The sequence below is a fragment of the Lampris incognitus genome, chromosome 3 (assembly GCF_029633865.1).
Source record: "Lampris incognitus isolate fLamInc1 chromosome 3, fLamInc1.hap2, whole genome shotgun sequence".
NCBI classification, from domain to species: domain Eukaryota; kingdom Metazoa; phylum Chordata; class Actinopteri; order Lampriformes; family Lampridae; genus Lampris; species Lampris incognitus.
Window position 1 is genome coordinate 94,893,155 of NC_079213.1, and position 16,211 is coordinate 94,909,365.

A 16,211-nucleotide genomic window follows, 5' to 3' on the forward strand; every position below is an offset into this window, starting at 1 on the left:
ATATTCAATGTTACTTACTGCAGCTTTAATGTTACACCAGAAAGGATTTTTTTGGGGATTGGTAGGAAGCCATAAGAAATTAATCTGAAACCATTTAACATGACAGCTGTGCTTTGAAACTAGTACAGACTGAAGTCTTAGTTGCGGGGGGTCTTGAGGGATGGTAACCTCTCTAGACAAAGAGGTTCACCAAAATCCAGTGTCAGGGGCAATTCTTGTATGCGTGTAAATATACACATGCACAAAGAAGTAAAGACATGTGCGCGTGTGCGTGCATGCACACGCGCGCACACACACACACACACACACACACACACACACACACACACACACACACACACACACACACACACACACACACACACACACACACACACAAAAAGTAGTGGGGGCAAAACTCATTCACATTCAAGCAAGCATGAATACATAAACGCACACACAGCCACACACACAACAGTGATTTACCTTTTTCAAAAGACTGCAACAACACACAGTGTTACCCAGTGGGGTAGAGCAAAGAGGATCACCATTTTCCCTGAAAAGGGAGCATGATGACAAATATAAAGACCTAGTGCAGGCAGCAGCAACACCAACATTTATGCCACAAGCTGTCGACAAGCACCAGACGTACACACTGAGACTGTCGATGAAGAGAGTAGTGGGAAGTGCTTTTAGAAAGCACCTCATGCAATCTTTTCTGCATTACTGTTACCACATATTTCAGATTTTGCTCTCACTATTTTACCCTGCTCTTAGGTGGTCTTAAGCATCTGGGGGGCCCATTTCAAGAGCTAATGTTGGGCCCTACCCCCCCGCCCCCAAAACATAAAGAGAAAACAGCAAGGATTCAAGTTGGTTTGCATCAATAATGGTATATTTTCGGACTTAAATGCCTTATGTGAACTTTCAGCATCATGGACAGCTCAACATAGAAATAGTCCAAGCAATTCCCTTAAAGCTAGAGTGTAGAACTTTTCCATATAAACGAATGTCAGTGACATTCAAGCCCTTGCTAAACGAGTTTACACAATTATGATTAAGCCTATCACCGCCAGGCAAATCGCTCTGTATTTCGCAGTATACTGGAGTTTTAAATCTGGTGTCCGTGGCGACATTCCCGTGCTGCATTCCCATGCTGGTGCACCGGAGGTGATGCGTGGGGATGCATTTTACGTCAGCCAGCAATAACTGCTTTGACAGAGCTGAACTTCAGTGTGATGAAAGCGTTCGCATGCCTCTGACTGACTTGCCTTCAGGGCTCTCTACCAGAAAGCTTTCGGGCTTGAAAGCTATGGTGGAAAAACCTATGAAGCATCCAAGAAAGTTGCTGGTGCTCCAGAGAAAAAAGAAACTCGGTGTTCAGATGGAGGATTAAAGGGGGAAAAAAAGAAAAGAAAAAAGAAACCGATCGACGGCGAGGACAAACATGGATAACCATTGGTGTAGCCTTTCCTCATTGGAGAGCGCTGAAAGAAGAGAAGTAATTACTCTCACTGCCTGAAGGGGGAGACAAAAGTTCCACACTGCAGGTTTATTTAAAAACTAAAAAATGCAATTTTTGCTTTGGAATGAGGACAAGACACCCTTCTCGACGACAAGGACCTTTGCTAGCTGTATTGGACAGGTCAAGTCAAATTCAGTGATTGCTCAGATGTCAGCTGAGCGCCCACTAGTGGTGGTTCTCATGTGTCATCTTTGAATGAAGTTACCACAGTTTCCTGCCACAATATATTTGCAGAACAGCCAGTAGGAACACTCTCTCCAGTGGCGAGGGGTGACCTTTGAAGCTGGGCATGCTACCTCGTCCCCACCCCCACCCCGGGCACGCACGACCGCCCGCCCGCCCACTGCAACCCCCTCCCACCACTGCAAATGACACGCTCGCACCCCTCCCTCACTCACTCACTCACTCACTCACACACACATTCTTTGGTAACGTACCTCCAAACTGTAGAAAGCTGTGCGAAGTTGGACACATCGGTGGTTTCATCAGTTAGTATCGCTACAAAGCTTGCGTCTTTGATTTCAGATTTTATTTCATTCAGTAGCACATTCCCCACAGATTCCATCGGATCATTTTGGGTGTAGATTGATATGCCAGAAAAGACACTGCACGTCTCCAAATGATGAGCTAGCCTCTCATATTTCCGGCGCAGGTTGACGAGCTCAATATAATTACCACGATTGTCCGATCCTCCCCGCTCTGAGAGTCTCCGGAATGCCTGCTCCTGGGTTCCGAGGTACACAACGGTGTCCATGAGTCTCTTTAACACGTCCCTGTTTTTTTTTTTTTTAACGCGCTCGTTATGTTGCTCTCTGGCTATTCGCACGCCCTCATTCAACTGATGATCAATTCGTATGTTGCCAAATGTCTTAAGTTTTACTAGACAATGTATGTGAGCAGGTGCACGCTCGTGTTTTGTCATTGTTGTATGGAGATTGTTTAAATCGCCATAACCTGCCGAGGTCCAGCCTGTGCGTTCTGTAGAACAAAGGAGACATGGCCAACAGAAAAGTTTGCTAACCTTTGGGCCGCCAACTAGCTTTGTATTGCAGCGAATTCAGGGGGGGAAGCCTGGGTACCGCCACAGCCGGGGGGCAAACCCTTATCTCCCGCACCGCGGGCGATACGGGTTTGTGCTTCCGATGATCGCACGGTCTCACCATCCCACTTCTGACACCAATGCAGCGAATTCAGGGGGCAGTCGGGAACCGCCACAGCTGGGACGCGAACCCGTGGTGCCCACACCGTAAGCAACTATGTTAACCAGTCGACTAAAGGGTCCGACCCGTTAGCCAAGGGCTACCGAGTCTATTTATCCCTGCACGTTACAGTATGTTTTTCGTATGTGGTAGCTTGAAAGTGACGGACGAAATTCTTCGTTGACTTTCTGATGCCAAGTTCGGGAGTTGGACGTCCTCCTGCAATAATAAACTTTTTCTCTTCAAAAGTCCTCCGAAAAAACGGGACAGAACGTAACGATTCTATAATAAGCGAATTGTTGCTCATATTGACAAGTACTGAAACGTATGGCGGTGAGCTAACTGAGCAAGACAGACAAGTGCCAATTTACAGTAACTAGCTCGCTAGATGGCAGTGTTGCACATGTGTTTCCGGATAAGCTGGTTCACAGCCTGCTTTTCTGCCCGCCAAATTCCCATACACAGAAGATACTTCATATACCACGAATACAACTGGGAATCACACAGCGCATGTGCGAATTAAGCTGAATGCTTGGCAGCTTTGCCGTCAGCAGGATAGATGTGGCAGACTGCGGTAATGCGAGTCGGAAAACCAGACCGCAGTTGCCGTTTGAAAAGAAAACAATCGAAGAAATTGAGAAACAAACATTTAAATGACACAATGCTCATGTTACATATTAAAAATAAGATTTTCAATTCATTATTATACCATACGTAAATTTTCCCGTCATTTTCAAATGCCTTGGGCATGCACCGCATTTATAGCTTATTATGACCGCTCGCCACTGACGCTCTGAAATCACCCTTGATTGGCTAAAATCTTCTGTCCCAGGCAAGATTTTTTTCAAGTCCAGAGCCAAGAGGAGGAAGTCTAGTTTTCTCTAAGACCACTTGAATAATATGCTGAAAGGTTATTATGGAATGTTTGCCCAATGATGCCATAAAAAAACTGCCTACCCCAGCTTTAAGCATATGCTTGCCTGAACATTTGCCTCATGAAGGTAACAGACCAGTTCCACTTGTCAAAGCTGTGTTAAAGGAAATACAGCTTTATTCCCACTATAGGAAACACTGAAAGTAGGAGAGTGGGCACTGGGGAGATGAATGAAATTTAAGAGAGCGCTGAGCTGCTATATTCTCTTCACAGGAAACACATTCTTCACAGATAACCACCAGCAGCTAGACACCTTGGGATTAATTATCTTTGCAATCCCTTGAAAACGGTTTCTTTATTTTCAATTTGTAGATTATTTGCTCTGGAAGGAGAGCGAGTGGGAGATCTAGAGCAAGAAAGAGAGCGTGGGACAGAAGGAGGGATTGGGAGACAGTGCAACAGAGAGACAGAGGAGGTGAAGAGAGGGAGATATAAGTAATTTTTTTCCTGTGGATTGGGGTGTTGTTATTCTGTTGTTTTGCTCTATTAAGTTGATTGTTCTGTCACAGAGAGCCAGTGTAACCTAATGTTATTTCCCTGCTTCACTGGAGTGGTGTGGTTTGCCTGCAGGATGTGTGTCTGTTGAGAGTATGCCGTGAGGAAAAAAAAATTGATTTTGGGAAGGGTACATATATTATGATGAAGTGACTTTATACTATGTGTGTGTGTGTGTGTGTGCATGCGTGCGTGCGTGCGTGCGTGCGTGCGTGCGTGCGTGCGTGCGTGCGTGCGTGCATCTCTTTCCATGACCAAGTCCATCTGCATGGAAGCAGCAGTGGCTAAAAAACATCTTCGATGGATAGAGTATACTATCTCCATGCCTGACCACCGCCTACCCCACCAAACAGTGTTTGGTGGACACTTTTAGCTGTGTGTGTGTGTGTGTGTGTGTGTGTTGCGAGACTAAGACCACTTCCTTAGAAACAATTGTACACATTTCCTCATCATCCACATACATACATCTGAAACACAGTTACGTGGCAGGTAAATGTGGACTGTATGCGCACAAGCGCGCGCACACAGCACGACAGAGATTCCTGTGGTGTGGCAGAGATGACAGACACAGGGAGACGCAAAAGGGTGCAGGTGTGACAAGGAAGAGACAGGCAGAGAAAAGAAGAAAGGAGGCAAACTTGAAAAAGATAACAACAGCAGTGGAATAGCATAGTAACAAAACCATGCCCTTGTGTGGCATTAGGCATTCTCTTTCCTAGAAAGAGTACAGGAAAAGAGGAAAGAGACAGTGACTGGTTAAGAGCGAGGGTGAAGATGCTGGAGGCTGGAAGGAAAGTGAATGAAGGATAAAAAGACAGACGCTGGGGATAAGAAGAGGATGCTGGCTTGATGAGAACAGCTTTCTTGGCCTGCTTCAGCCCGACTGGGGCCAGCTGTGGGACAACATGATTCTGTCTCCCTCACCGACGATGAGGCAGGTAGCCATAATCTAGCAGGATATGAAAATAACGAGCCCATTTTGTACGCAAAGAATCTACAGTTTCAGTGTGAACGGGAGAGAACAAGCATAACAACTGGCAACTGTCTGGCTTTATTATTTTTACCTCGCATATCAGTTTCACAAAGCAGATAATAATGGCGCTAATTGTTAAAAACAAAGAACTGGGCTCAAAGATTTGCAACAAGCTAAATGTAATTCTCTTCTGAGACCCAACAAACCAGCACCCCTTCATGTCAACTTTTGACCATCAAGATTTTCCATCAGGTGCCATATGATTAAACTAAACGGGTGTCAATGCTGGACTACAAAATGGTCATGGAGAAGTATTTGTAGAGCACCAGTTGCTTTACAGACAAATGAAACTAACAAAAGTTAAAAAACAATAAACATGTTAGAAAACAGAGCTCAATAAGAGTTACTGTACCTTAGGACCAGAGATTTGAAAAAAATCTTCAAGCACATTGCTTTCCTCTTTCCTCAGTGTCTCTGTCAACATATCTTTATCTCTCTCTGTAAACATCAGTCTCTGTCACTCACGTGATCACGTGATGAGAACGAAGATGGCGCCATACTATGGCGACTCGCTACGAACTATTCTCGCTTTGTTGTTTGTTTTTGTGTTGTATGTCACTTTTGTTGCACAAAACACATCGCGCACAATTACCTATGATCACCAGACTTTACTGGACATAACATTAGACGTTTCCAACAGCTGGAAGCTGTGAGGCGGCGCCCTGGTGAGGCTACAACAGCATCCTACCTGGCCCCCGATTCCCAGCATACGGCTGTCTAACGTCCAGTCCCTCGACAAGAAGCTGGACCGACTTCATTGCTGAATAAGCTCTCAAAGGGACATGAAGGACTTGTGTGTTCTGCTTTACAGAGACTTGGGTGGGCCCTAATACACCTGATAGGGCTATACAACCAAAGGGTTTTTCTGTGCGCCGCATGGACTGTTCCATGATGACACTGGCAGGGTAAAGGGAGGTAGTGTATGCTTATTTGTTAACAATTCATGGTGCACTGATGTGGAAATAGTTTCTCAGTCCTGTTTGCCAGTGTTGAAACAACTCACATTAAGGTGCAGAGTATCCTATCTCCCGAGGGAATTCCCCTGCGTGTTGTTAACTAATGTCTACATACCACCGCAAGCTACTGCCGCAGCGGCGCCGGATGAACTGTATGGCGCCATTAGCAGGCAGGGGAACTTGCACCCTGAGGCCATTTCAACTGTGGCGGGGGACTTTAATCACTGTAACCTGAAATCTGTGCTACAAAAATTTTACCAACATGTCACCTGCCCAACCACAGGCAATAAGAATCTCAACCACTGTAACTCCACAGTCAAAGCAGTTTACAGGTCTATCCTACGACCTCACCTTGGGAAATCCAACCACTTGGCAGTGCTCTTGCTTCCTGCCTACAAGCAGAAAGGGAAGAGGGCGCAACCCACTGTGAGGATAGTACAGTGCTGAACTACAGAACACGAATCCAAACTTAACGGATATTTTGAATCAACAGACTGGTCAATCTTTAAGGATTCAGCCTTGAGTTTGGATGAGTATACTGAATCGGTTACTGGCTATGTTAGATTCTGTGTGGATAACTGTATCCCAGTAGAGTCTATTTGCTCTTACCCCAGCCAGAAGCCCTGGATTAACAGCGACATTCACCTAAGGTTGAGGGAGCGTACCACTGCTTTTAAATCGGGGGACAAGGAATGCTACAAAAAAAACCCAGGTGTAACTTAAACAGAGCCATCAAAGTTGCTAAAAGACAATATAGGGACAAACGAAAATGACTAGTGGCTGTGACTCGCGGCACATTTAGAGGGAGCTGCAGGCGATTACGGACTATAAATCTAGTAAATCCAGTGTGGTTATCAACAGGCTCTCCTCCCAGATGAGCTTAACAACTTTTATGCCCACTTTGAAGCTAACAACTTGGACCCCGTAACAGCACCACAGTGCCCACCCAATGAAGTTGATCTACAGGTGAAAGAGACTGATGTGAGTAAAGCTATTAAAAGGGTTAAGGATCGTTAAGCTGCTGGCCCAGACAGCATCCCTTCCCATGTACTCAACATGTTACACTCATGCTTTTACTGACATTTTTAACCTATCCCTGTCGTTGTGTGTGATTTGTGCTCCAGTGGATGACGAGATTCAAACCTTAAGTACCGATCAGTACGTGTTGGTTTACGGTATACATCAACAATCAAATGTCCCCCATCACCAGTTGCAATTTCACAGTCTAAGAAGGCTAACCTGTCATTTTTCACATCCTCCCTGGTGAACTTATGTGGTTGTCCACAGAGTTAATGTGGTCGGTGAAATGTGGTACGTACTGAGATTTAATTTTAACCCAGGTGTTGTCCATAAATCTGAACCAATGGTTAGGTGGTGTCCCTGGATAGGACATCAGAGTCCTCTTTTCCACTTCCTCCATGTACACGTTGGCAACTATAGGTAAAACTGGGGAACCCATAGCACACCCATGTTTCTGTCTATAGTACTGATCACTGGTCTCATTTTTGATGCAATTGTGTGATGAAGTCACTTAGATGAGTGATGAAACGTTTCTCCCACTAAACGTTTTGTCCAGATGAACTGATTCAACTTTCTGGGATTTCCTTACCTGGATTATTGAGCATGCATCAAGACCTATGTCAAAATGTTGTTTGTTGATTACAGATCTGCTTTTAATACTATTGTACCATCCTAACTTGTGTTGAAACTCAGAGGTCTTGGTCTGGGCAACTCTATCTGTAATTGGCTGTTTTATTTCCTGACAGCAGGACCCAGACTGTGAGAATAGGTAAAACATACTCATTCACATTAGTTCTTAGGACCAGCGCACCTCAGGGCTGCTGTCTCAGTCCCCTATTGTACAGTCTGTTTACACACAACTGTGTTTTCAAATATGACAACAGCATCATTAAATTCACAGATGACACCACAGTGATTGGACTAATAAGTGACAGTGATGAGAGGGCCTATAGGAGGGAAGTGGAAGATTTAACCATATGGTGCGATGATAACAACCCCTTTCTAAATGTCAGTAAGACAAAAGAAATAATTGTTGACTTAAGAGAGATTAGAGGAAATCACACTCTTATTTCCATCAATGGGTTCATCTGTTGAAATTGTGGACAGTTTTAGATTTTCGATTTACACATCACAGACACCCTCACATAGTCTCTCAACACCAATTGATTCCTCAAGAAGGCACAGCAGTCTAAATTTTCTGAGACGTCTCAAGAGTTTTGGTACTCATACCAAAACTCTTATGAACTTTTATTGCAGTACCATCGAGAGTGTCTTGACAGGTCGTATCAGTGTGGTTTGACAACCTGACAGCTCAGGACTGCACACTGCTTCTGTAAAGGACTGTAAAAATAGTAGCAACAATCAATGGCATGGAACTACCACAACTTCATAATGTTCACACCACTCGCTGCAAAAGGAAAGCCCAAAACATCATTAAGGACACCAGCCACCTTGCTCATGTTGTGTTCTCGCTCTCTTTTTTTGGAAAGCATGGTGGCCCAGTGGTTAGCACTGTTGCTTCACAGCAAGACGGTCCTGGGTTTGAACCTCAGGCCAACCCAGGTCCTTTCTATGTGGAGTTTGCATGTTCTCCCCGTGTCTGTGTGGGTTTTCTCGGGGTGCTCCGGTTTCCTCCCACCATCAAAAACGCATGCATGTTAGGGTTAATACTCCTGTCTGTGCCCCTGAGCGAGGCAATGGAAAGAAGAACTGGGGTTGGTCCCCGGGCACTGCAGCTGCCCACTGCTTCTATACAATATGATGGGTTAAATGCAGAGACCAAATTTTGTTGTAACCTGTACAATGACAACATTAAAGTGTCTTTCTTTCCAGCTAAAAAAATGTTACCGGAGCATCAAATCACACACCACTGCTCTCAGTAATATTTTCTTTCCACAGGCAGTCAGGTTGCTGAACAGCTGATGCACCCACATGCACCTTACATTGTTGTGTTATTGTGTACTGTATGTTGTGTATATAATGGATGAATTCACTGTGTTCATACTGTATGGTTTTTTTCGGGGGAGTTTTTTGGGAGGGGGTGGCTTGTCCTTGGGTCCCTTGTGTTAAGGCAGAGAGAGCCAGAGCACAAGAATTTCATTGTATTCTAAATACATACGACAATAAAGCTGAACTTGAACTCTCTATCTGTCTCTCTCTCTTCTCTCTCAGAACAGTCACTGAAGAACTCCAGCCAGATATCTTACTATTATTGAATACCAGATAAGATCACCATGGTAACAGGCCAGAAGGAGGCAGTGGACTGAGGCTACCCAGCATCTACACAAATCAGCCAAAACATTAAAACCACTTGAGACCACTGCCATTAGGGAATAATGCCATGAAGGAGTGTATCTGCTCTGCAACAATGTTCAGGTAGGTGGTACGTGTCAAGGTAACATCCACATGAATGCCAGGACCCAAGGATTCCCAGCAGAACATTGTCCAGAGCATCACTCTGCCTCTGCCAGCTTGCCTTCTTTCCATAGTGCATCCTGGTGCCAGCTCTTCCCCAGGTAAATGACGCACAAGCCCACATTATGTAAAAGAACATATGATTCATCAGACCAGGCTACCTTCTTCCATTGCTCTATGGTCCAGTTTTGACACTCGTGCACATTGTAGGTGCTTTTGGCAGTCAACAGAGGTCATCATGGGTGATCATGGACACTCTGACAGGTCTGCAGCTACACAGCCCCATACGCAGAAATCTGTGATGCACTGTGTGTTCTGACACCTGTTTATCATAGCCAGCATTATTTTTCCCAGCAACTTGAGCTACAGTAGCTGTTCTGTGGGATCAGACCAAACAGGCTAGCCTTCACTCCCCATGCACATCAATGAGCCTTGGGTGCCCATGACCCTGTCACCGGTTCACCGGTTGTCCTTCCTTGGCTCACTTTTGGTAGGTACTGACCACTGCACACCAGGAACACCCCACAAGAATAGCCGTTTTGGAGATGCTCTGACACAGTCGTCTAGCCATCACAATTTGGCTCTTGTCAAAGTCGCTCAGCTCGTTATGCTTGCCCATTTTTCCTGCTTCCAACAAATCAACTTAAAGAACTGGCTGTTCACTTGCTGCCCAATATATCCCACCCTTTGACAGGTGCCATTGTAACAAGATAATAAATGTTATTCACTTACCTGTCAGTGGTTTTAATGTTTTGGCTGATCGTGTATATGTCCTCCTAGATCACAGCACATATTGGACACATATGGACTGACAGATAGACAGGTAGGCGCGCATGCACACGCACACGCACACACACACACACACACACACACACAGCTGGACAAACAAACAAACACACACAGTGCAGTGTATCATATGTGACAAAGACAACTGGCCCACTTTAACCCAATGGGGACTAATTGGTTGACATTTGAATGAATCGAAATCACAGTGGAACGAATGAGTTCAGGGAGATCATTTCCACTGTTCTCATCACGGTTCAAATCACTCTTTTGATATTAAACTGAGATCGTTTCAGAAATGGCGGAGCAGGGTGCCTGTTGTGAACAGCACTTTTTAACACATGAATTATTTAATGGGGGTCTTGAGCAGCGAGAGATAAAGCGACAGAGCTGCTCTCTCAGAGGTTACGTATCTTGCCATACACATTCACAGCTGCAGCTCCAAATGCACTACGAAGCCACTGACACAGCAGGGACAAGAGTGGAATGCACACACAATTACAGCACACAGATGTGTGTGTGTGTGTGTGTGTAAGTGTATGTGTCTGTGTCTGTGTCTGTGTGTGTATGCATGTGTAGGAGACGGAGGAGGCAAGCAAGTGTGAGAGAGGGAGAGAAAAGAAGCGATGGAAAGAATTGTAGAGTAATTGTAGATTTCGCACATGAAATAAGCTGAAGAACAGTGAGCATTTAGTGCAAAAGCGCATGTTTGTGAACACTGCATGCATCAGTTAGACATTGCTTTCTCTCGCTCTTCTTTCCTGCATTTTACCCCCCTCCCCCTTTCATTCTCTACTCCCCACTCCTCCTCCAAATGCCCTTCTTCAAAAGCCCCTCTCTCTCTATTGATTTCTATACCTGTGAAGACCCAGAGCAGGTCAATCCAGACCAAAGCAGTAGAGAGGAGAGTAGGACTGCTGGAAACATGGACAACAAAAATAGATTGTTTTTTAATGGTCACATTTTAGAGAGCACATTGAGTGGAATCAACAGAAGGCTTTGTTTTTTTTTCTTCTTCTCCAAAATCTAGTCTGTATAGTCCATTTAATGCATTCATATTAGGTTAAATAAAATTATATTCATCACCTCTCCTCTCCCTCCAGTCAGCAACAATCTCTCCATATCTCTCTTTAAAAAAAAAAGTTCCCCCTTTTTCTCCCCAATTGTACCTGGCCAATCATCCCGCTCTCCCGAGTCATCCCGGTCACTGCTCCACCCCCTCTGCCGATCCGGGGAGGGCTGCAGACTACCACATGCCTCCTCCGATACATGTAGAGTCGCCAGCCACTTCTTTTCACCTGACAGTGAGGAGTTTCACCAGGGGGAGGTTGTGCATGGGAGGATCACGCTATTCCCACCAGTCCCCCCCCCAAAACAGGCGCCAAAGCAGCAACCAGAGGAGGTGCTAGTGCAGCGACCAGGACACATACCCACATCCGGCTTCTCACCTGCAGACATGGCCAATTGTGTCTGTAGGGACGCCCGACCAAGCCAGAGGTAACATGGGGATTTGAACCGGTGATCCCGTGTTGATTGCATATCTCTTTTAAACAACCTTAAGTTCTGCCTTACAGTGACAATGCAACTTTGTTACCCATCTTTAAGTTTTAATTGTGGTATTTTTTCATCATTTTTTTTCCTTCATATTTACATCCTACATAATTCAAACATTGGGTTGTGTACCAAAATGAAAAATAGCTCCAAAAACTCAAAAACCTCTGTTAAAACCCATCAAGTCTCAATTTTCTTAGGTCACCCACGTACTCTGGGCATTCCTCAATGCTGTATGGGACTGGGGCATTGGCCTTAACAGCCATGTAATATAGAGATTAAGATGATTAAGAGCCTTATGCTTTCCCCTCTTCTCTCTGGAGAGTCTCATTCTATGGCGAGACGATAAAACAGCCAGGATCAGGTGCTTCACCCAAAATTATACAAGTCATTTGTGATCAAGCGATACGATTGGCCAAGAACTGTGTGCTATTTACTATAATTTCACAGGGGCTGCATCACTTAACCTGTATTATTTTGCTTCTAACTGCTCATTTCACCAACAGCTGATTTCAACAGCTGTCATCAAGTTTCTGTGTCAACAATGGATTTGTCTCAAATTCTACATTGAATATCTAGACAGCCCAACTCTGACAACGCACACACAGAGATGCCACTAATGAAGCGGGTAAGCTTATCTGATGCTTACACTAACACATCTCCTATAAAATACATATTCTTGTTTTTCTTCATCAAAATGAATGGCAGTGTACAAATTAACATCCATCCATCCATCCATCCATTAATCAAGCCGCTTATCCCAATCGGGGTCGTGGGATGCTGGAGCCTATCCCAGCAGTCATTGGGCGGCAGGCGGGGAGACACCCTGGACAGGCTGCCAGACCATCACAGGGCCAACACACACACACCCAGGGACAATTTAGTACGGCTGATTCACCTGGGTATGACATTAAACTGCAACCGTCGGGTCGCCATACTGCTAAATCGGCACCCCCACTTCAACCCTTGGGTTGTTGTGAGGAGGGTGTGTGGACACCCAGCAGGACTAAAAACAAAACCTTTCAAAGGGCAGATGAGTTCCTCTGTGAACCAACGGCCATCCATACCTGGAGAGGAGATAGGGACCACCAGGTACCCCCCCTACTGAGACACAATAATGACTCAACCCGTTGAGGTATCAGCTGTGCTCCTACGACCTCCATAGGTTATGGAACTGATGATGATGATGATTCACCTGACCTACATGTCTTTGGACTGTGGGAGGAAACCAGAGTACCCAGAGGAAACCCACGCAGACATGGGGAGAACATGCCAACTCCACACAGAGGACGACCTGGGATGACCCCCAAGGCTGGACAACCCCAGGGTTCGAACCCAGGACCTTTCTGCTGTGAGGTGACCAAGCTAACCACTGCGCCACCATGCTGCCACAGATTAGCATATACCAGCAAAAATAATTCTAACTAAAAAAAAAGCAGCAATATAGATAGCAGTGTTTACTGCTTTTTTGGTGGAAGAAATGGCTAACATTGAAAACGTCAGAAATGCTTCTGGGGTTCTTTACTTTATAAAACTGTGTTATAAACGCAATAGATCACTCAAGGTCACGTGTTTGACAAAATCACCCTCCGACTTTCTCATTATCCCACCAACCTTTCTGTCCTCCTTTGACTACACTGCCCCCCCTTAAATCCTCCTTCCTTCTTTTCTCTCTTCCAGCTCTGCCATCCTTTTTTTGCTCTCTCAAATGTGCACAGGTGTGTGCACGCACACACAGACTCCCTCTGTGGAGTGAGCTAATGAGTAAGCAGAGTTATGAGCCAAGAGGTTACCTTTCTCACATGTGGCTCCTCCGTAGCTTGGCAGACACAAACACACAAAGGAGTTGATCTCATCGATGCAGGTGCCCCCATTCTGGCAAGGGTTGGACTGGCAGTCATCAATGTCTGATCAGAGAACGAGAGAGAGAGAGAGAGAGAGAGAGAGAGAGAGAGAGAGAGAGAGAGAGAGAGAGAGAGAGAGAGAGAGAGAGAGAGAGAGAGAGAGAGAGAGAGAGAGAGAGAGAGAGCGAGAGAGTGAGAGAGAGATAATCAGCTGAGGTATAACTGCATGCAAAGCACTGTCCCAGTTGATTTTGAATCGGTCTGTCACAACTCGTTAGTTAACAAAACCCAATGCAGGTCCAACTTTTTGAGCTGTTAGAACCATTTTGGAGAAGTTGCAATTAATAAAGAGAATTGATTGCGCTTCATCAATAAGAGGTTTGGGGTGCACCAAATTGCACAATGCTAACTTCTATTTGTTGGCAGGGTGTAGAGATGAGAGAGCGTGAAATGGAACAAACGAGAAGAGAACTTAACCGAGTGAGAGAGTGAGATTTGTGAGGAGGATGGAGAGATGAGGAAGTTCAGCTGGATGAGTTCCCAACTTAAAAAGTTCCCTCACTCTGACATACACCCTGGCCCCTTTGTTAGTAGCTACCGCAACCATGCTAACTAGAAAAATCAATTTTCTAGAGGTGCAACCAACATATGACAATACTGTGAAACCATGCTTTGTATGATACACTACAGATTTATATGTGTGTGCACTGTGCACAGACACAGACACACACACACCCAAACAATCGCAGATTTTGTGGAGGCGTTGGAAGGGCAAGAGTTCCTTTTCTGTTGAAAAATGGTAACTATTTCTCTGGCTGATCTAGGCCTTAGGGCAAAATCATTAATACTGCAGCTGGTATCCCACAATCCTTTGCCATCACAACATCTGAGAGAGTCCCTGAGGCCTTGGTGAGGGGTCAGGGGTGTGGGGAGTGGGTTGGAGGGATGCAGGGATGAGGGCAGGAGAGTGTGAGGAGGTTGCAAGGTAAGAGAGGGCTCGAGACAGAAGGGGGAAAATGGAAAGAATGCTTGAGAGAGAAAACAATGAAGGAGAGCTGTGAAAAAAAGATGGAGAGGAGGGAAGGAGGAGAATGAGAAGGATGGCATGATGAGAAGGGGAATCAGCCTTTTTTTTATGACTGCAAGTCTGGGGAAGTTGGCAAGTCCCAGAGTTGGATTACAGGGGCTTTGCAGACAGCCAACGTTTGGGGCGGAAGCAACTGTTTGGATAAAGCGGCGTGACAGCATCACTGCTGCTGCCCTGCTTTGGTCCGCTGTTATCAAAGCCTGAATTAGATGCAGGAGGTAAAGATTCAGCCAATGAGTCCAACTGAGGATATTGTTAGACTCAAAGACTGTATATCAGTGTTCGCAGATCTGTATGCTGGACTCTCCTTCCTCCCTCTTTCTCTCTCTCTCTCTCTCTCTCTCTCTCTCTCTCTCTCTCTCTCTCTCTCTCTCTCTCTCTCTCTCTCTCTATCTGTCTATCTCACTAAGTCTTGACTGGAAGCTGAGCAGCGATAGATCAGACAGCAGTTACAAAAGATTAAAAAAAAATATTCAGCTCCAATTTCACCCAACATCTGAATTCAATGACCACACTCTGCACATCTGGACACACATTAGGTCTTAAAGGGAGCAAAGCAGCAGTATTCTGGACAAGGTAATATATTAATGTCCCAAATCCAAAGGACAAGATCTTTGATGATAAATATGCTTCTGAAAAGAGAGCTCATGTCTCACACTGGCTGTTGTGAAGGATATGATGGTCCAGATCCTTAATAATCAGTTCTTACTTTTCTCTATATCTGTCCCTCTTCCCCTGATGACAAAGCAGAAATACAGTTCCATAATAGTGGGATTGGCCATGTTCTTCCACATTATCAAACTTTCTCTCCTCTCTTCCAAAAGAGCAAAGCGGGCCAGGACACAACAGGCCCATCCACCCAATGTCCCTCATGCCCAGCTGGCCAAAAGAGGGAATGGGCCAAACGAAGCAGATGACAGCATGTGTGTGTGTTAGAGTGAGTGTGTGTGTTATTGTCTTTGTGTGTGTATGGTTGTATTTGTGTGTTTCTAACCCTTTCTGGCTCACTCCCCGGGAAAACAAAATCAAGCTGGGGCACTGGAATAATCTCCCGGGACTCCCCCAGAGATGCTGGTGGAGCATCATTTATCTGCTGGCAGAGGAACGGATGGAGGGATAAAGCAATGTGGGTGATCTGGGCAACTGCAGTGTATATCACGGTTAAACAAGTCTTTGTGCCAAACTGATTTATTTAGATGTCCAAAACATGTGAAAACTCAAAATGTCTCTCAGTGCAACAGGTTACAACCCCAAAATAAATACTAACCTTAAAATGGTTGATTTCATATAAATACATGCTGTAGTTTGACAGGAATTTAAAAAATGGGGTGCAAAGGTATACCCTCCAAGTGTGCCTTTTCCCTGTGACAACCTGTCTTGTCTTGTCAGC

At 45.2% G+C, this 16,211-nt stretch overlaps 1 protein-coding gene across 1 annotated transcript in view; it reads right to left on the bottom strand.

The window, feature by feature from the left end:
• Nucleotides 1-16,211, bottom strand: part of ncanb (neurocan b) — a 180,721-nt gene that overhangs the window by 32,879 nt on the left and 131,631 nt on the right. The window contains exon 14 of the mRNA XM_056276867.1: nt 13,684-13,797. Coding sequence (XP_056132842.1) covers nt 13,684-13,797 — 114 coding nt within the window. The remainder of the gene's footprint in view (nt 1-13,683; nt 13,798-16,211) is intronic.